General features: G+C 60.0%; 2 protein-coding genes across 5 annotated transcripts; one reads left to right on the top strand and one right to left on the bottom strand.

The window, feature by feature from the left end:
• The first annotated feature begins 926 nt into the window (after positions 1-926).
• On the top strand, positions 927-12,265 carry ZNF598 (zinc finger protein 598, E3 ubiquitin ligase). Of its 4 annotated transcripts, XM_087449395.1 has the most exons (13): positions 1,078-1,169; positions 1,865-2,431; positions 5,959-6,071; positions 6,742-6,871; positions 7,259-7,470; positions 7,582-7,799; positions 8,239-8,356; positions 8,936-9,126; positions 9,339-9,423; positions 9,532-10,316; positions 10,842-10,992; positions 11,093-11,237; positions 11,327-12,265. In XM_087449395.1, exons 4-13 carry the CDS (start codon positions 6,818-6,820, stop codon positions 11,678-11,680), a joined length of 2,313 nt encoding a protein of 770 aa, XP_087305521.1. In that variant the 5' UTR covers positions 1,078-1,169; positions 1,865-2,431; positions 5,959-6,071; positions 6,742-6,817; the 3' UTR covers positions 11,681-12,265. The 4 variants fall into 4 exon arrangements, with proteins under 4 accessions (XP_087305520.1, XP_014648892.2, XP_087305521.1 ...); XM_087449394.1 differs by lacking the exon at positions 1,865-2,431 and having other exon boundaries at positions 927-1,169; positions 8,239-8,347; XM_014793406.2 differs by lacking the exon at positions 1,865-2,431 and having other exon boundaries at positions 927-1,169.
• A 2,597-nt stretch (positions 12,266-14,862) lies between these two features.
• On the bottom strand, positions 14,863-19,141 carry SYNGR3 (synaptogyrin 3). Its single transcript, XM_004438178.3, has 4 exons — positions 18,949-19,141; positions 16,830-17,067; positions 16,388-16,530; positions 14,863-16,313 (listed from the first exon to the last, which is right to left on the bottom strand). The coding sequence occupies exons 1-4, from the start codon at positions 19,045-19,047 to the stop codon at positions 16,104-16,106; spliced, it is 690 nt and encodes a 229-aa protein (XP_004438235.1). The 5' UTR covers positions 19,048-19,141; the 3' UTR covers positions 14,863-16,103.
• Positions 19,142-20,806: the final 1,665 nt, after the last annotated feature.

Here is a 20,806-nt window from a genome sequence, read left to right as displayed (position 1 = left end):
AGAAGGGTTCGAGTTTGTACTGGCCTCCCTTGATGGCAGAAGAGAGATATGGAATGTGCCTGGTCCCACAAGGTAGGGACGAGGCTCCCCACACCTGCAGAGGCCTGAAGCTCCAGGACTCACCACCATCCATTCAACAAACCTGCCCTGATGCTTCTCTGGGCCAAGTCCCTGAGCTCAGCTGGGTGTGTCCAGCCATGAAGAGGACGTGTTCCCTGCCTGACTATTCTATCAGGATTGGGGGAGGTAGCTCCTGACTCAAAGATGGATGTTACCATGTATTGTCTCTTCTGATACGGATTTGTGAAAAATTCTTATTTGGCGGTGGCGGGGGACATTGCCTGGTGACTAGGCCCGTGTATTCCAAATATGAGAGAGAGAGGTCTGGGCTGGAGGGAGATTTTGGGTTCCTAACGTGGTTGTGATATTTAGCAAATACAAATACAGGTTGTCCAGTTAAATTTGAATTTCAGAGGAACAACGAATAATGTTTTAGTGTAAGTATGCCCCAAATATTGATGTGCCATACTTTTACTAAATTGTTATTCGTTGTTCCTCTGAAATTCAAATTTAAGTGGGGGTCTTGTGTTTCATCCGGCTGGCAACCCGACTCGATGGAACCCCCGGGATGGAGTCCCAGGAGGAGACGGCCGGCCCGAGACTAAGGTCCGTTGAGATGAGAACCCCTAGCTGGCCACCTGGCGAGTCTAGCGAGCCGGCGGCACCGGATCTCCGAGCTGTCCGCTCCACCTAGAGCGCCCCATGCCGGCAGCACCGCTCTGGCCGACCCCTCGCTGGGCCGGAAATCGAGCGTGCACTTCCGCCAGGCGGGCCCGTTGCTGGGCGGGGCGGTGACGTAGTCCCGGAAGGGGCGGGCCCGCCGGGAGCCAGGCCGCGCCGCGCCGCGCCGCGCCGGCCGGGAGGGGGCCGGAGCCCGGACCATGGCGGCGGCAGCGGTGGCGGCGGGCACGGAGGGGCGGCGCGCGGCCCTGGAGGCTGCGACGGCGGCGCCCGAGCGGGGCGGAGGGAGCTGCGTGCTGTGCTGCGGCGACCTGGAGGCTACGGCGCTGGGCCGCTGCGACCACCCGGTGTGCTACCGCTGCTCCACCAAGATGCGGGTGCTGTGCGAGCAGCGCTACTGCGCCGTGTGCCGCGAGGAACTGCGCCAGGTGCGCTGTGCCGGCAGGGCCGCGCGTTTGGGGCGCCGGGGCGGGCACGGGACGCGGCCGGGCGGGGCGGGCACGGGGCGGCGGGGCACCCGGCGGCCGGAAAGGGACTTTGCCTTCCTGGTGTCCGGCTGCGGGCCTGGCGGCGCCCACTTCCAAAAAAGAGGCCTGGCGGGGCCGCCCGGGGTCGGGTCCCGACCGTGGGGCAGACTGTGGGGCATCTGGAGCCGGGAAGCAGGAGGTGGGGGAGCTGGGAGGAAGAGAGATCGGTCCCTGTGGGGACAGAGCCTGGGGACTTTCCTCCTGCATCCCGAGAATTCCTCCTGGTCTATAGAAAGAGGCATGGTCAGAACAAGAACTCCTCGACCTGCTGGTCTTTGGGAGTTTAATCTGCTGGTCTTTGGGAGTTTAATCCTCAGAGGTCTCCATTCGGTTGAAGGAGACAGGGCAGGGGGGCATGTCCAGAGGCAATCTATCCTGGAAGCAGAGGGTCAAACTGGGCATTTCCAGCCCAGCTATGTTTCTGGGCTCCCCTGGGTGACCCGGAGCAAACTCCTTCTGAGACTGGCGTTTTCATCTATCGGGTGGAGGTGGTACTCGGACCTGCCCACCAGAGGGAAGGCAGAACCACTGAGGTCTCCTCAGGATTCTTGGCGGGTAGGGATAAAAGTGTTATTAAGTTTTCCTCCTTCTTGCAGGTTCTGACTGGGGGGGCTCAGCTCCAGAGTGAAGGGGGAACATTTCTGATCTGTCCCAGACTTGGAGGCCCTGGAGGGGTCAGAGGGCGCCTGGAGCTTTCCCCCACTCTCTCCGCAACGCTAGCTGCTGGCTGGGAGGGCCTCGCTGGAGCTCCTTTGGTTTGCAGTGCTTTGAGATCTGTTTGCTTCCAACATTGTGAAATTCCCCTGGTTTGTTCATGGAAAGCTTGGGCTGGTGACTGACATCTGCTAGAGAATCTGACTTTCTTCTTCCTAGAAGTGACCCAGGAATGGCATTGTTGAGGAATAGATTTTTTCATTTTTTAAAGTAGACCTTTATGTTAAAGGATCCAAGGAGATGCTGTAATCCCATGAGCACTCTGTGGGCACCTACTCTGTGCTGTGTTGGAAAAAAAGACACTTGGAGATGCTGTTAGTCTGTAATGGGGTGGACAGAGACAGACCTGGACCTGGGAGAGATCTGGGGTGTGCGAACAGTTGGGAAAACCTTGGGCCTGTGGCTTACTCAGATGGCACCTCCCAGCTTTGCCAGAGCCTGCCTTGCCGGTCAGTTTTTCATGGCGTGATATAACTCTTGAACGGCCAGGTTTCCCAGCACACCTGTAGCTTCCTTCCAGGAAGGAAGGTGCTGCAGAGGCCCCAGCCCTGGGCGCTGCAGGTCTCACTCAGAAAGTGAGCAGACCCCTGTGTATGGCTACTATAGTCAGTATCTGGCCTATTTTTTTTTTTTTTTGGTGAGGAAGATCAGCCCTGAGCTAACATCCATGCCAATCCTCCTCTTTTTGCTGAGGAAGACTGGCCCTGAGCTAACACCCGTGCCCATCTTCCTCCACTTTATGTGGGATGCCGCCACAGCATAGCCTGACAAGCAGTGCGTCGGCGCGCGCCCGGGATCCGAACCTATGATCCCCGGGCCACCAGCGGCGGAGCGCGCGCACTTAACTGCTATGCCATGGGGCTGGCCCCCTGGCCTCTCTCTTATTGTGGCGCCCACACCCTCCGAGTGCTCTGTGGCAAGGGGGTGTTGACATGAGCTGTCAGCAGGTTCCAGCTGGGGTGTGGTTTGACATCGAGTGCCCATGGCCAAGCCTGGCCTTCCTCTCAGGCCTGCCCCGCATTGCTGGGCAGCAGGAGGGTGTCCTGGGAAGTTTGAGGAGATGGTGCATGTCTCCATTCATCCTGCTTCCCTCTGACTCTTGGACTTGCAGCTCCATCCTAGCCCTTCCTGTTCCCCTGCTGAGTCCTGCACGGTTCTCTGAGTACGTCCTGTGTCCCATACCTGCTCAAAAATCCCACGGCGACCCCCAGTCTGTGAACACTGTCTCTGCTCTGCCCTCCCTTATGGGGCTGAGTGTGTAAAAAATTGGGAGGAAAGCATGCTAAGATGCTGTGTGGAACAGGCCAGTTCCGTTTGATGGTTAGTTCCTACACCTTGACTGAGTGCCTCCCTGTGCTGGCCCACAAGGGCCATCCTCCAGTGTCTAGGCCTGGCCTGTGCCTCTGTCCTCAGACCTGTGACCCTGTCCCATCAGGGTGATCACCAGGGTAGGTGGGTCCCGGGCCACACTGGTTGGATCCCTGGTGGGTTCCGGCCCGTCCCTGGCCAGGCTATCACACCCTCATCTTGGTCCAGCCACTTGGTCTTGCCACTTGGTCTTACCACTTGCCTCACCCTCTGCTGGGGTCAGGGACACAGGCTGCCCTGTCATCCCATCATCTGCTCATCGCTGGCCTCTGGTACAGGCCTGGGGGTCCCAGTCCTGGTCTTGGCCTGTCTGGGAGGGACAGGTAGCCCCCTGGCGCCAAACCCGCTCACCCTCATTCTCAAGCAAATCCAGCTTTGAGCCTGCATGCCCATGACCACTTTCCTTTTCTAAGCCTTTTTCCCAAGCCTCTTCCTGTGGTTCCAGGCCCTTCCTGAGCCAACCCAGTGTCCTCCTTCTCCTGGCCTGGCTCAGGTGTGCCCAGACTGGGTTGCCCCACCAGACGGCTCAAGAGGGACACACACCCCACCCCAGCAGCCAGGCGCTGGTTCTTGAGACCCATGCGCCACCTCTGTCCACGGCAAGGGTGCCTGCAGCCAGAGGAGACACCACCCATGGTGGACCAGAGCAGACCTTTGAAAGGAGGGCACCTGAGCAGGGCTGGTGGTGGTGATGGTGGTGTCCCAGCACAGGTTTCCCCTGGGGAAGGAAGTCGTTCCACCGCCCAGTCTATTGGACTCGGATGCTTTTTGGCAGCCTCGGAGGTTCGCTTGCAGGCAGATGCTGGGGCTCCCAGATCTGCTGCCTGTGTTGCTCAGCGGAGCTAGGGTGCCACATCCAGGCAGCTAGTTCCATGAGGGACCTGTGCTCCGTGCTCTTCCAGCAGCCTCCTCAGCAGCTCACGACCCTTCACTGCGGGCACCTATCCCCAGGCAGGAGGCAGTAGGAACTGGGGTCTGGGCTGGAAAGGCACCCTTGGGAGTGGTTGGAAGGCAGGGCTGGGCATGGGCTTGCCCTTGGAGGGCAGATTCCATGGGAAGAGGCCGGTGAGGCCTGGGGAGAAAGTGAGAGTGGGGGGTGTGGAGAGTGACCCTTTGGAGGTGGAGCCATGACTCCCCTATGAAGACCTGTCATGGGAGTGCAGCTGGGATGAGGCGCCCATCTGAGCTCAGCATGTGGCAGGGGGCAGTGGTGGGTGGCCATGTTCATCCTGCCCAGCCTCACCAGACATGATAGCAAAGGGAAGAAAGACCTGTTGGGGTGCTACTCACCCCCACTGGGCCCCCAGGATGGGTGTGGCCGGACCCTGATGCCTCCCCTGGGCTCCCGTGGGAGCAGGCTTGGGTGTCAGCTGCGCTGCTCTCCCCCACCATGTCCTCGGAAGTGGAGGCTGAGCTCTCCGGCTCCTCCCTCAGATCCCCGCCCAGGGAACCAGTTTGAACCACCCTGCTGCAGGGGGACAGTGTGATCACCCACTCTCCCCGGCCAGTCCTGCACTTTCCCAACTTCATGACCATTCTGATCCCAGACATCTTCCCTGGCCGATCCTAAACATAACAGGGATGACCTTGATATGACCTTTCCCAAGGTGAGGATGTCCCCCCAGGTGTGCTGGTGAGGGCTCTGAGCTGAGGCAAGTGACCAGCTCCAGGCTAGGAGGACAGTGGCGGAGCGGGAAGGGGAAAGGAGAGGAGGAGATGGGCCGGTGTGGTCTTGATCTGAGGGAGGAGAGTGGGGGCCATAGAGAAGGGCTGGAGGACAAGGGCACAGTGCCCTTGCTGGTTCAGAGGGGAGGCCTGAACCTGTAAGAGGGCCCTGGGTGCCATGTTGGGGCAGGAGCCTGTCATCGTCCAGTGCCGGGGTTTGTGGAGGGGCAGAGCAGGCCCCAGGCCCAGCAGGCCTTACCTGGAAGGGCGGAGACCCCTGAGAACAGCCAGGCTCAGAGGTTTCCGAGTCCAGCCCCTGCTGAGGCACACCAACTCGTCAGGCACCCCCAGACAGCCCGGTTAACAGGCAAGAAGCTGGCTGAGAAAGGCCGGAGGCCGTGACTGAGTCCTGTGGGGGAGCCCCTCTCCTGTGGCATCATGGAAACATCATGGGTGGCTGGAGGGTGGCCCGGCCTTGACGCATGGTCACCTGACTTGTCCTGGCGTGTCAGTGTTTGTTATTTCCTTAGCTGCTGCTTGGACTGTGTCTCTCCCCTCTCCTTGTGAAAGCCATCCTGTGCTCAACATCTCTGTGATTAAGCACTGGTTTGCAGGGCCGCTTGGTCCCTGTCACTGCCCCTGGGGGTCACTGCCCCCAGGGTGGCTTCCGTCCGTCTGCTGGTGCAGGTTTGGCTGTGGATGAGTGGGGAGTCAGCCACCCCCTGGTGGTGAGGCCGGGTGTTGCATCTCTGTCCCAGCAACCCCTGGTGGGTGGCTGCCAGTAAAGAAGCCTGGGCTGGCCCAGGGTGGCAGAGGGCACTGCCTGCTGGGGCCTGCCTCGGGCCTCCAGGCCCTGAATGCCTTCTTTTCTTCTCAGCCTGATAGCGTCCTCCAGTGGGCGTCCATGGCCCTGCTCACCAGTCCCTCTCACTTTCGGTTCCAGGTGGTCTTTGGGAAGAAGCTTCCTGCCTTTGCCACCATCCCCATCCACCAGCTGCAGCACGAGAAGAAGTATGACATCTACTTTGCTGACGGGAAAGTGTTTGCCTTGTACAGGTGAGAGAGGAATCCTTAGCCTGGGATTCCGAGGGTCTGCAGCCAGCCTGCATCTGTGGGCACTTTGTGGTGGGGATGGGTGCATCCACATCACCTCCTGTGCTCCTCATAACTGTCAGGTGGGTGGGGGCCCTTGGTGTGGCACAAACATCAGGGCCAGGGAGCTGGGTTCCTGTCCTCGGTTTCCTCTCCTGTAACGGGGGACGCTCACAGTACCCCTCCTGGGGTGGTGATAGAGATGGGGCATAGGGGGTGAATTCAGGGAAAGCACTCCTGGTATAACATGCAAGCTCTTGCAAGTGAGGCTCTTGGCCCATAGCGGGAAAATCCCATACAGGGGTACAGTGTCATGAGGGTAGTCCTCATCTTCCAGGTGAGAGGTGGCCCCTCAGCTCTGTTAGAACCTGGGCTTTTCACCCCAGCCACCTGTCTGGCCTCAGTCATCATGTCCACCTGACACAGGGTTAGTTTCCTGGATCGTGGACCCACCCCATCCTGTGGCCCTGGGCCCAGCACCATCTGACTCAGTGGTCGAAGCGATGGAGGGCATGGGTGAGAGTGCTGTCCTCCTGGCTCCTGCTCCCACGTCTGCAGGGGCCATGAGGAGGCGCCAGTGCTTGCTCTGGATGGCAATGCTGAGTCCCTGTGGGGGCTCTTGGTGTCTCCCCAGGCAGCTGCTGCAGCACGAGTGCCCCCGCTGCCCTGAGCTGCCACCTTTCGGTCTCTTTGGGGACCTGGAGCAGCACATGCGGAAGCAGCACGAGCTCTTCTGCTGCAAGCTGTGCCTCAAACACCTCAAGGTGTGTCCCACCCCCACAGCACCCACCTGCGGCTCTCGGGGACCCAGGCAGAGCCCTGGGCAGAGGGAGATGGTGGCCAGGCCCTGTAAAGAGGGAGGTATGGGGGGGCCTCAGCCAAACAGCTGTGAGGGGCTTGGTGCTGCCTCTGACCCTGGATAGCCTGCACCCCACCCCCAGAGCCCCCAAGCGTCCCCTCAGCTCTCTGCCTCACAGAGCCCTGGGGGTGGCAATCAGGCTGCACACAGCCTAGGCAGGGAGGCGCTCCTGGTGTCTGGGGCCTCTGGGGCAGAACAGGTGCCCTCGGGATCCTTTTCTATTGCTGGGCAGTGGGAAGGGCTGGGAGGCCTGGGAGCCCTCACTCTGTGCCCAGCCCCTCATTCCCTGCAGATCTTCACGTATGAGCGCAAGTGGTACTCACGCAAGGACCTGGCGCGGCACCGCATGCAGGGGGACCCCGATGACACGTCGCACCGCGGGCACCCGCTCTGTAAGTTCTGCGATGAGCGCTACCTGGACAATGACGAGCTGCTCAAGCACCTCCGCCGCGACCACTACTTCTGCCACTTCTGTGACTCGGACGGGGCCCAGGACTACTACAGGTGGGTGCAGGCGGCACAGCGGGCCCTCGGGATACCCACAGCAGGCTGGGCACAGGCTGCTAGCCGGGGTTGTGGGGCTGATGGCTCCTAATGACACTCGGCCCCTGCCAGCGACTACGCTTACCTGCGCGAGCACTTCCGGGAGAAGCACTTCCTATGTGAGGAGGGCCGCTGCAGCACCGAGCAGTTCACCCATGCCTTCCGCACCGAGATTGACCTCAAGGCCCACAGGACAGCCTGCCACAGCCGGAGCCGTGCCGAGGCCCGCCAGAACCGCCAGATCGACCTGCAGTTCAGCTACGCGCCACGGCACTCCCGCAGGAACGAGGGTGAGCAAGGCCTCCAGCTGGCGCTCCCCCTGCCAGGCTCACGTTGTGGCGCTCTGCTCTGGAGGCTCAGACCCAGGTCTGATCTGACCCCTCACGTCAGTGGGGACAAGAGACACACCTGTTGAGCCTGTGTCTCTTTGCCCATCAGACGAGCCTCGAGCGCTGGAGCACAATGTGACTACAGGGTGCTCTTTGCTCTGGCTGGTTCCTGGGTCAGGAGCATTACTGAGCACCTGCTCTATGTGGTCCCACCGGCCCGGGCCCCTCCCTCAGCCCACTTCTTGCTCTGACCTGGTGCCCAGGCCGTGCAGGCCTGGGGCTGGCGTGGACCCCGTGAGGTAACTAAGCCCGTCTCCTTGGCTCATGACTGCTGCTGTCGAAGCCAGAGCACTGGCCTTGGTCTGACCTGGGCCTGTGACAGGCTGTGTGCTGGCCGCAGGGGTCGTCAGTGGCGAGGACTACGAGGAGGTGGACAGGTACAACCGCCAGGGCCGCGTGGGCCGGGCCAGCGGTCGCGGAGCCCAGCAGAGCCGCCGAGGAAGCTGGAGGTACAAGAGGTGGGAGGATTTGCATGCTGCTGACATTCTCCTGGCACCAGCCGAGGCGGTGGCAGTGGCCGGCAGCTGGGCTGGGAACAGGCACGGCTCAGGGGACTTTGGCCTTCTGGCATCTGGTGTCCTGGGAACCACAGCAGGGTCTGCTCAGTGCCCTCAGCGAGCAGAAGTTTCCTCTTCCTTCTAGTTTCAGCCAGCAACACCAGGACCCTGCAGGTTGGGGTGGGTGAGAGGGGTCTACGGCACTTGGGGGTTCAGAGAAGTTGTGCCCTGAAGCGCCGGTGCAGCAGGCACACACTCAGGCAGGGGGCAGACCCCAGATGCTCTCCCAGAGCGCTGGGCCTAGGTGCTGCCCAGGGAGCCACAGCCTGAGGCTGGCAGGCCATCGTGTCCCGCTACCTCCACAGTGCCCTCTCCTGACCAGTGAGGCTGGGCCAGCACCAGCTCTGCAGGCCCCACACCTGGCTCCTGGCAGCCTCCTGGTGTCCAGGCTTACCAGGGGCAGGGACCCTCCTGGGCCTCTCACCCTGCACACTGCTATAGTGTTGGGCCTTGCCCAGCCTGAAGGCCTCCCCTTCCCAGGGAAGAAGAGGACCGAGAAGTGGCGGCTGCCATCCGGGCGTCGGTGGCTGCTCAGCAGCAGCAGCAGGAGGCACGTAGGAGTGAGGACCGAGAGGAGGGCAGCAGACCCAAGAAGGACGAGGTAGGGGCACGGGGCCCCGAGGAGCCCCGTGGCCCCCGGCGCCCACCTCGGTCTCAAGGTGAAGGCCCAGGTGAGCATACCCTGTCTGCAGGCAGCTCTGCCCAGGCCTAGAAGCTGCCTGGGAGGTGAGAGGCAGGTTCCTGACCAGCAAGGTGCCCGGGACTGGCAGGTCCCCCACCCTCGAGGTCGACAAGAACCCGCACCCTTCCTGGTCACCCCAAAGGGCGTGTTCCCACCCCTCAACGTTGGTCGGCCCTGACAGAGTCCTTTCGTGTCTTGTAGGCCCCAAGGAAGCCTCGGCAAATGGTCCTGTAAGCCAAGAGGCCTTCTCAGCAACCAGCCCGGCCACAGGGGCCACACCTCCCAGGTACACGTATGCATGAACTGGGGTGAGGGTGCGGGATTCCTCTGGAGGGTGGGTGTGGGGCAGGCCAGCCTGGCAGGCTGCTGACCCCTTTCCCCTCCCTGGACTCAGCACCCTCCCGCCCCCGACTTCGGAGCTCAAGGATGAAGACTTCCCCAGTCTCTGCGCCTCCACTCCCTCCTCTTGTTCTGTGATGGCAGCCCTGGGCCCTGTGGGGCTGGCACTGGCGTACCCTGTTCCCTCCAGGGGCAAGAGCACCTTCCAGGAGGACGACTTCCCTGCCCTGGTGTCCTCCGCCTCCAAGCCCACCACTGCCCCCACCAGCCTCATCTCTGCTTGGAACAGCAGTGGTAGCAAGAAGGTGGCACATCCCACTCTAGGGGCCCAGGCTGCTGGTGGGGGCAGCCAGCCTCCCAGGAAGGCTGGGAAGGGTAGCAAGGGTGGCAAGAAGGGTGGGCCACCCCCCACGGAGGAGGAGGAGGATGGGGAGGAGGATAGCCGTGCCGGCCGCACTGCTCAGGAGCTACGCAGCGTGCCCACAACAGTCGCCGTCTCCTCCCTGCTGGCGCTGGCCTCCACCCAGACCTCCACCAAGGCTGGCAAGAAGAAGAAAGCGGGCGCCGAGAAGCCAGGTGCCACGTCACCCCCGCCACTGCCCCCTGACAAAGACGGGCCCCTTGGGGCTGAGCAGGCCCCCACGGCCCCCACCGGCAGAGCTGAGGGGCCAGTTGCTGTCATTGTCAATGGACACACAGAGGGGCCGGCCCCAGCTCGGAGCACTCCCAAGGAACCCCCTGGGCTTCCACGGCCCCTGGGGCCCCTCCCCTGCCCCACGCCCCAGGAAGACTTCCCAGCGCTCAGCGGCCCCTGCCCACCCAGGATGCCCCCTCCCCCAGGTACGTGTGCCTGGCTCAGGCCTGCTTTTGCGTGTCTGGGAAGGGGCTGGGGTAGCAGACTCAGGCTAGAGCCTCTGGGCCTGAGAGGAATACAGCACGAGGTTGTGTGGTGCGGGGCAGTCACAAGCCTGCAGGCAGGGAGAGGTAAGCCTCTGCCGTGGTTTCCAGCTGTCTCGGAAGCCTAGCGGCCAAGTCTGGATGCAGGTGCCACCATCTGTGAGCAGTGTGACCTCAGTCTGCCACTTAACCTCTCCGCGTCCCTTTCCTGCCTATAAAACAGGGCAATCCTAGTGCCCTCTCAAGATGGGGGCACTTGAGGTGACTTAGGCCAGGATTTGCCACGAGGGAGCACAGCGAGAGTGCTGGCTTTTGGCATCATTAGGCACTGGGTCTGCTTTGAGAGGGGCCTAGGAACGGAACCTGACCCGGGTGAGCTGGGCAACCTGTGGGAAGCAGGGGACTGAGGCCTGGCTGTGCGCAGCCAATGAGGGCCACGTTCTGAGTCTTGCCATGCCACCTGTGCAGGCTTCAACACTGTGGTGCTCCTGAAGGGCACTCCGCCACCACCTCCACCAGGTTTGGTGCCTCCCATCAGCAAACCGCCCCCTGGCTTCTCTGGCCTCCTGCCCAGCCCCCACTCGGCCTGCGTCCCCAGTACTACCACCACCACGAAAGCGTAAGTGTGGGTGGGCCACCCGGTCTCACGCTCCTGGGGACCGGGGGCGAGTGCCTTCACCTTGGGCCACCCCTCCCCATCTCTCGACCCCCAAACCCAGGCTGACCCCTGCGCCACGGGCCTACTTGGTCCCTGAGAACTTCCGGGAGAGGAACCTGCAGCTCATCCAGTCCATCAAGGACTTCCTGCAGAGTGATGAGGCCCGCTTCAGCAAGTTCAAGAGCCACTCGGGGGAGTTCAGACAGGTCAGGCGGGCGGGAGTATGGGGGGCCAGGCTGACCAGTTGGGGCCCAGGCCTGGGCCAGGTATGACTGGGTCTGGCTCTGGGTGGCAGGGCGTGATCTCCGCAGCCCATTATTACAAGAGCTGCCGGGACCTGCTCGGGGAGAACTTCCAGAAGATCTTCAACGAGCTGCTGGTGCTCCTGCCCGACACGATCAAGCAGCAGGAGCTGCTGTCCGCACACACAGACTTCCAAGGCCGCGAGAGGCCTCCCGGCACCAAGGCCAAGAAGAACAAGAAGAGCGCATGGCAGACCAGCACCCGGCAGGCGGGCCTGGACTGCTGCGTGTGCCCCACCTGCCAGCAGGTGCTCGCGCATGGCGACGTCAGCAGCCACCAGGCGCTGCACGCTGCTCGGGACGACGACTTCCCCTCCCTACAAGCCATTGCCAGGATCCTCACGTAGCTCCCACCAGTGTGGGCAGAAGCTGCCACACCCATGAGCCTCCTTTCTCCTTCCTCCTCCTCCTGGGCTGCCAGGCAGCCAGGTAAGGCCCTGGTGAGGCCGCCTGCTCAGGCTCCTGGCCCGGCCACCCTGCCCTGCCAGCATACCGTCATGCAGGAGTCCATTTGGTTTCCTCCTGGGAACTGGGCAGAGACCCCTGCCTCAGCAGTGGGCCGGTGTTGGTTTGTACTCTCATGCTTTTGGAAGGTGCCAGGGGACGGAAGGGCCAGGATGCCAGGACCTGTCCATGATGTCAGAGCCAGTGGCCCCAGAGGCCTGATCCGGGACCTCCTCAGCCTGAGGGCAGTAGCACCGCGGCCCTCGAGCTGGAAGCTGTGGGTCCACTGGCGCTGGAGTCAGATGTTGAGTGTGTTGTGTAAACAGTTGACTGTTTCGTGATTCAAGAATGTTCAGGATTAAAAGCAGAGACGAAATTGTGCTACTTGAAGTTGAATCTTTTTACAAAACAAGCTGAATCTGGGATCTCAAATTGCCTCTGACCTTTTATAAGTTTATCTTCAAATAAATTTATTTTGCAGTAATGCACAGAGCTGGTGTTCTGAGCTTCTCTGCCTTCTGAGGTCACCCTGCAGCCAGGGGGACTCTGAGAGTTGTCAGACGCTACAGCTCGGCGGTTGGCCAGTGTGCAATAGGGTGGAGGAAGGCCTGTGAGGAGAGCTGGCCAGTGGGGCTTTGCTCACAGGAAGCTTTTCAGCAGCCAGCCGTGGGCCCGGGTCCTGGAGGTCTGGCACTGCCCAAGCCTTCCAGGAATAGACACAGCCATGCTTGAGCTATGCTTGTGCACCAAGTAAAACTATCCTTCCAGAATGTGGGAGTCATACAGACTCATGGTCTACATCCGTAGACTGGTGAAAGAGCTACTAAACTCCAACAAGAACAATTTAGAAACACTGGAGGGCATATCTGAAATACTGTAAGAAAATAATTTGTTTAATTATTTGGATCTAGTATTTTGGGAGACCAAACACATTGAAATCATAAGTCATATGTCGCTTAAGGACAGGAATACATCCTAAGAGACATGTCGTTAGGCGATTCCGTCATTGTGCGAACATCACAGAGTGCGCTTACACAACCTAGATGGCTCAGCCCACCACACACCCAGGCTCTATGGTGCTGATCTTATGGGACCACCGTCGTTTATGCGGTCCGTTGTTGACTGAAACGTCGTTATGCAGCGCGTGACAAAATAGACATAGCCACATAAGGCAAATGAAATGTCCTTAGATGAGAAAAAACAGATGTCTTTCTAGAAGAAGCAGAATAGGGTAACCATGGTGATGAAGGGGCCAGGCCAGAGCTGCACGGCTGCCTTGGCACTGCATGCCCAAAGCTGAGGATTGGACGGTGCTGCCTGCCTGCCTGCAGCTGGGTCTGGAGCATGTCCCTGGGTGATGGCCGTGCTCAGGGCCCACTAGAAGACGAGAGTCTTCACCCTCTTCACCCTCCATCGGGCTGCACAGAGGCCACCTGTATTCCTCACCATACACAATAAGCCCCTCATAGCTGATGCCGTCTTTGCAGATCTGAGCACAACCAACCCCACAGAACGGTAATCTGGAAAATGGGATATCTCATTAACGACACTGAAAATAGCTATTCCTAAAGAAGCAAGAACCATAATAATAGGCAACACTTAAAACAGCGCTTCTTGTGTGACAAGTGCTGCTCTGAGTCTTTCCTCGTGTTAACATTAACCTTCACCCCCCACCATGTGATAGGAACTATTCTCCTCCTTTTACAGAAGGGGAACCTGAGGCAGAGACAAGACTATCCCAAGATGACCAAGCTTCAACGTGGCAAAGCTAGCATCCAGCTGCACAGATGGTTCTTAACTGTGCTTCACTCAACCAGGAGATATATTAACCAATTAGAAATCTTAGAAAGAAAAAGTGTGATAAAAATTCCAATAGATGGGTTCAAAAGTCAACAAGAGCAAGCTGGGGAAATCAGGGGAGTCGGCTGTGGAATGTGGATCTGGAAGCTGCATGGTACCCCTGATGGGGGTCCCAGGAGCAGAAGGTGGTGAGAGCAGGGGAACATGTGGAGAAATTCAGACTGCTTTTCCCAGCGCTGAAGAAAGACAGACAAGCACTGAGCAGGATAAGTTTTTAAAAAGCCACATCTAGATACAACAGAACTTTTTTTTTTGTGAGGAAGATCAGCCCTAAGCTAACATTCATGCCAATCCTCCTCTTTTTGCTGAGGAAGACTGGTCCTGAGCTAACATCCGTGCCCATCTACCTCCACTTTATGTGGGATGCCGCCACAGCATGGCCTGACAAGTGGTACGTCGGTGCGCGCCAGTAAGCCGAACCCTGGCTGCCAGCAGTGCAGCGCATGCACTTAACCGCTATGCCACGGGGCCAGCCCCCACAACAGGACTTAAAGAGAAAAAAGTCCTAAAATTATTACCAAAAAAAAAAAACAGATCATCTACAAAGGATTGCAAATCATACTGTGATCACCAGTCTCATCAGCAGTACAGGACCCTAAAAGATAATAGAGAAATAGCTTCAAAGTTCTAAGGAAAACTGTCTTGCAAGAACGTGGGAGTAGGCCGGCCTCGTGGCTTAGCGGTTAAGTGCGTGCGCTCCACTGCTGGTGGCCTGGGTTCGGATCCCAGGCGTGCACCAAGGCACCGCTTCTCCGGCCATGCTGAAGCTGAGTCCCACATACAGCAACTAGAAGAATGTGCAGCTATGACACACAACTATCTACTGGGGCTTTGGGGGGAAAAAAATAAATAAATAAAATCTTTAAAAAAAAAAAAAAAAGAACGTGGGAGTAATACAAAGACTCAAGGTTTACGTCCACAGACTGATGAAAGAACTACTAAAGATACGCTCCGACAAGAAGAAATACTTAGTACTCCTGGTATTATAAAAAGGATAAGAGATAGGGGTCTTCCCCAGCATTTCAGAGAGCCTGCTCTGAGCAGCCCAGTTCTAGACCAGCATGATGTGTGGTGGGGGCTGTGGACCTGGGGCTCCCAGAATGTGGGTATCAGCCTGGCGTCCGCCTCCCTGCACTGTCCTAGATTCTGAGCCCTGTGTCTTTCAGATCAAAACCCCTGATACCTGGAGGGGCAGGGGTAGAAATGATTCCAAGAGCATCTGGGCCACAGTAAACTCATTTACAGTCTTTATTGTAAAGAAGTTGCAGTTAGAACATGGGACACTGAAAATACACAATCACAGATTGTTCTTTCAGAAGAGGAAAGGAGAGATCCATATATACAAAAATTGTAAACATGTTCACTTAAATATCCACACATAATTAGTCTATGCTACAATGTACAGGGTTGCCACTCAACTGCAACTCCAGAGGGAGGCGTCTGTAAGAATGAAATGTGGCAACCGCATTTGGTATTGACATAATGTGAAAAGCCAGCTTTGAGCAATGCATGAGTAGTCAGCTACGCAGAGGAACCCCAACCTTGGGCTGGGCCTTAAGATGGGGTGCAGGGTGGGGAGTTGAGGGACTGGTCCAGGAAGCCAACATAAAGGGGCTTGCACGGAATGGCCATCTCTGGGGCACTGTGGGCAGATGGAGCCTCTAGGCCACTCTCCTGTGAGGGGCTTGTCTTGCCAGGCACCCAGGTGTCCTAAGCCTCCCTTAGGCAAGGGAGGTTTTACTGAAGGGCTGGTGCCCAGGCCTATAGGCATGTTGTGCCTTCCTGGCCAGAACTGCTCACACCTGGGCAGGGGCCTGGGCCAAGGCAGGTAGGGGCGGGAACAGGGGCCACAGACAGAGGGGCTGCTTGTGGGAGACTAGGAGGTGAAACCTGAAGACTTGATCACAATCACAACATTGACAGACCCAGACTACTCTGAGCCTGTGAGAGGGAATGGAGGGAGGCTCCAGACAGAGCACGTGGCCCTACAGGTGAGCCACCACGACAGGAGCAAGGACCGTCACTACCCACAGGGACACAGGATGGGGAACAGTGGCCATGTTCCCCAGGCCAAGGGGTGGGGGTGAGGGCAAAGGCAGCTCCTGCACCTGGCCATGGAGGACCACAGGATCCCTGACCCCAGAGTGAACACATGAGCCCCAGGTTGGCTGGCTCATGAGAGGACCTGCCCAAGCTGGTCCACTAGAGGCTAGAGGACACACACCCAGGGTTGTGCTGTCCCCTCCTCAGGACCTCCGGCCCAGGGCCGGGGACTAAGGGGACGCGGAACTTGCGGAGGCAGCCCAGGCACCCTGGGGGCTACCCTCTCTTGGACCCAGATGGCCCATAGTGGCCATCCCCTCTGTCCCTGGCACTGGGCCAGGAGGACCCAAGGGAGGTCCCAGGAGATTTTGGGCCCTGCATTGGTGGGGTGGCCTTCGAGCCCTGGTCCAGGCCTGCCAGCCACTAGTAGGCAGGCACCTGGTACCCTTTGGGGCTTGTGTCCAGGGTCTCGGTGAAGGGCGGGCTCTGGTAAGTCTCGGTGCCCTCCACGCCGCTGCCCACTGGGTAACCGGGATAGGCCTGGCACGTCCCGGCGCCCAGCTGTTCGGTGGCAAAGAGAGACATGTCGGTACCCAGGCGGAACCGCTGCAGGGCCTTCACGGTGAGCGCCACCTAAGGGGGAGCCTGGGGTTAGCCAGGATCGACCCTGTGCCGGCCCCGCCCCTGGCCCAGCCGACCACACTCACCCAGCTGAGGATGGAGAAGAAGCTGAAGGCAATGGCGGCCCGCGCCGCGTCTCCCGCTTGCGTCGTGCCCGGCCCGGGCGCCGTGCGCTGCCACTGGTTGGTGAGGAAGCAGAAGCCCACGAACCACAGGAAGGACCAGAGCCCTGTATGAGCGAGCGGGCGGGTGGGTGGGTCAGGAGGCGCGGCAGCGGAAGCAGCACCCACCCGGCCCAACCACGCTGGGAAGGGGCGTCCCGCCGCATGAGGGCCCCGCCCATCGCTGGGCTGCGCCGCACTGCGGCCAGAGCAAGCCCCACTCGCCCGCTCCTGGCCCGCTCCACTCACCTGACAATCACAACGCCCTCCCTCCGGCCTGGCCCCGCCCCTCCCGGACCGGCCCCCGCCCCCTCGCGAAGCCCCTTACCTGCCAGGCCCCGCCCCCTCGCTACCCGGCCACGCCCACCTGAGAAGCCCAGGTCGAGCAGCACCGCGCGGCGGCGGTCGCGGACGCTGCTGATCTGCTGGAAGCGCATGTCGAGCAGTAGGAAGGCGGCACAGGCGAGGAAGGCCCCGAGGCCAAGCGCGACGCCGAAGCGGCAGGCGCCTGCGTTCCCGTTGAAGACGCAGCGCAGCTCGGGGCCGCTGTCGGAGTTCACGTACCCCTCGTTGATAATGGGCCCAAAGACGGCGATGGAGAACACCTGCAAGGCGGGGGGCAGTGCTCAGCGCCCCGCGGTGGCCCTTCTCCCAGCCGAGGCCTGTTGCCCACCGCGAGGGCCCATGCCCTCGGGCCTGTCCCTGCGTTCCTCTGCAGCACAGGGCCCATCTCTGGGGGTGGTCTTCGGGCACGCCTCCCTTCATACCTCCTTCAGGTATTTAGTGATTACAGACAACGTGTACCATTTAGTGAGACTCTACTATGCCCAAGCACTGTGCTTACAACTACTACTTTACATGCGTTCCCTCATAAGAATTCTCCCAAAAAAACCACATGTGGCACTGTTCTTATTCCCTTCACAGATGGGGAAATTGGGGCTCCAGCAGGTGAAGTGACTTGTCCAGGGTCACATGGCTTTTAAGAGCTGAGGCTGACATTCAAGCTGCGTCCTCCGCACCTCACAGGGCCCGTGGTGTCAGCCCACGCTAGAGTGTGGGAACGAACAAGAGCCTTCACCTGAACCAGTGATTCCCAGGATTGAGCCAGTAGGGCTAGGGTAAGGAGGTGTGGAGCCAGGAAAGAGGGGCTGGAGGGTAGAGGGGCAGTGGAGGGACAGCCAGGCCCTGTGTGGAACCCGCCCTCAGCATTTGGGAAATGTGCAGCCCTGTTTCCTAGCATGCCAACTGTATTAACAGGCAAAGCTCATGGGGTGTTGGGGAAAGAAAAATAATGCCCACCCAGTGTCCTGCACTTGGTGGGCACTTAAAGGATGACGGTCCCACATGACTATACGTGTTTGGGCTCAAAAGGTGACACCAATGACCTCTGGGGTTCAGTCAAACGTCAGCACCCTGGGCCTGGTAGGGCTGGAAGGCAGGTAGGAGATGAACCACGGTCATTTTAAACCAGATGCTGCTCTTTTAGCTCTGGGCAGCCTTATATTTCTAAAAAAGACCCTCCAGTTTCAATTTTTTCTCCTTTCCTGTCCAGGTTCCTAGAGACCGAGGGAGGAGGGAAACCAAGGCGCAGGACATGGACATGTCCCCCTAGAGTGGTCCACAAGTTGGACCAGAGCTGGGACCGTTCAAGAACGTAGGGTTCCTACTCCCGGGGCTGGCCAGTCACTCCACCAGGAAAGCTGGTGCACCACCCTCGTCAAGGACGGCTGACTAGGTGCAGCCGGTATCAGCCGCGACCGGCTGGACAAAACCCCAAACTCAGCACCCCACCTCCCATCTCCACTGCCTGGAGGGGTGGGAGGAGCACTGGGCCTAGGGATGCCCCGTACAGTAGGCTAGGCTGTCCCCAAATCTGTCCCTCTCACACCACCTCCAGGAAGCCCTCTCAGTGCAGAGGCCCTTCCGGCTGCCCCACCCAGGGTGATCCCAGAGCATCCCCCCAACTCACAGTTGCAACTGGGGAGCCTGGGAAGGACCAGCTCCCTTCGAAGGAGCCTGGAGGCTGTGTGTGTGTGAGAAGCAGGGGGAGGCTCTGCCTGATCCTTTCGGCTCCCGTAGCCCCCTCCTCGCGCTGAGGCTGAGTGCCCAAGCCCCTCCGCGAATCCCGGCTCCACCCCTGTGCCCGCTTCCAGGTCGTGAGAACAGGAAAAAGAGAGCAATGGCTGAACAAGGGGATTGAGTTACACCTAAGGAGGAATTGGGGGATGGGGGGCGGCGGGCGCTGACCTCTCAAGGTCCCCGGCTGTCGCCGCCAGCCCCTCCCCCGCCCGCAGGTGGGCGCGCCCAGCCGGGTGACGTCACCCTAACCTGCGGCCGGCGGGGGAGGGGCCGGCAAAGAGAGGATGGGGGCGAGGGGCGAGGGGCGAGGGGCTGCGGGGAGGGACGAGGGAGGCGAGGCGGGATCGGGTACTGGGGCGGGGGCTGGGGCTAGGGCTAGGGCTAGGGCCGGGGCCGGGGCCACTCACCCAGGACGCGACCCGCAACAGGGTCTGAGGCCGGCGCGCGAAGCTCACGGGGTCCAGAGCGGCCCCCGCGCGACCCGCGCCGAACGAGGCTCCCTCCATGGCTGGCCCGGGCGGGCCGCGCGCCCCCGGCGCCCTCTGTCGGTCTGTCCGTCCGCCGGCCCCGCTCGAGGTCGCCCAGGGCTGCTGCCGATGCTGCTGGTGCTGCCGCTGCGGCTGCCGCCTCCCGGGAGCGCGCGCCGGCCGTGGCGGGGGCGCGCCGGGCGGGGCCGAGCCCGCGCCCCCCCACTGGTCCACGCGCGCGGGGCTGGAGCCCTCTCCTCCCTCCGCCCCGCCCACCTTCTACCCCTCACTCTCACGTGCACGACCAGGGTCAGGGTGGAGACCACCCGCCAGGTCCTCTTCAGGGGGCAAGGGCAAAGGACTGGATCCCCCACTGTCCCTCACAGGTAGTCAGGAGTCAACAGGGCAGGCGGATAGTGGGCTCAGCCTTTGCTGAAGCCAGGCGGACGGACAGATGAACCTGACCCCGCTCCTCTGAGCAAGGCCCTTTCGTGAGTGTGTAAGGGGGTAACCGGAAACTAAGGGCTCCAGCATCTTCCCCTCAGCCTTCAGGGAAGGGGAACCAGGCTCCCTGGCCCTGGTCCCCGGTAGACCGGATATAGGATACTGGGGCCTTTCCCATGAACCCCCACTGCACCCTGGCTTCTTCTTCAGAGGGTTCCAGCCTCCCTGACAGAGAAAGAGGATGGCTTCTGCCCCCAGGAGCACTTGTCCAGGCTGGCAGAGCCCACAGGCCAGCATGGGTGGGAGTTGGGGTATCTGCTCCTTTCCTGTGGCCTGATGTTGTCATTCCGAGGGCGCTCACTGAGCCATCCACACTCCTGGGTCTCCCGGACTGACTTGTGGCTGACATATTCAGTTTGGGGCCGAAGGGTGGGAAGAAGCATCAGAGATGGGAGTTTGGTTAAGCTGGGGCCTAGCAGCTCCTGGCCCCTGCTGGGTCTCTTCCACACATCCCCCAGCCTCCCATCAGACAGGGTCCCTTCCATCATGTTCCTTCCAGGCCAGCCTGGCAGGGGCCTGGATGACTCCTGTGTTTCTGCCTAGAGCATTGATAAGAAAAGTCTGCATTTTTTGGGCGTTGACAGTGCCCAGCGGGTCACAAGGACCTGTGGAGGTAGGGACTGTTATTACCCCATTGTTCAGATGGTAAATATAGGCAGGCCAGTTGAGTTCTTGGATCACAGAAAGAGCTGGGATTCAAACTCAGGTCCCTGCCGTGCCATCCACGTGGACAAAAGGTGATGCCTGACAGAACCCATCCCAGGGGAGGTGTCGCCAGAGGTGCTGCCCACCAGTCTTGCGTCAAGTCCCTCACACTGTGGGTCCAATCCCGTCACCTCTCACCTGTCAGCGACAGTTGGCCCTCTGTCTCGTGCATCATCCTTTTACTTGATCATTTGCGTTAGCACCCCAACATGCTACGCTTTCTTCTCTTAAAAACAAACCTCCACTCTTGACCCCACTTCCGCTCCAGCTGTCCCAAGTCACTGCTCCCCTTAGTCCAGGGGCAGTTCAGACACTGCCCTCCCCACCTTTCTGGAAATGCTTCTGATGTCACCCTCTCCTCGAGTTCCTCCTACTTCACGGGCTCTTTCTTGTCACCCTGTTCTGGTTCCTTCCTCTTGTCCCACCTGTGACCTTGAAGCTGTAGTGGCCCCAGGGCGTGGTCTAGGGGCTCTTATCCTCCCTCTATGCTCACTCCCTTGGTCTACGTGCTGACAGCTCGAGCCAGAACATTCCCTTGAACTAGAGCCCCACTTGTCTTAGCGTGGATGCCCTGGCAAAGTCTGTGGCA

This window comes from Ceratotherium simum, chromosome 26, assembly GCF_057802395.1.
Source record: "Ceratotherium simum simum isolate JZ-2026a chromosome 26, ASM5780239v1, whole genome shotgun sequence".
Classification (NCBI taxonomy): domain Eukaryota; kingdom Metazoa; phylum Chordata; class Mammalia; order Perissodactyla; family Rhinocerotidae; genus Ceratotherium; species Ceratotherium simum.
The sequence above is the reverse complement of the archived record's forward strand: the minus strand, read 5'-3'. Positions and strand labels throughout refer to the sequence as shown.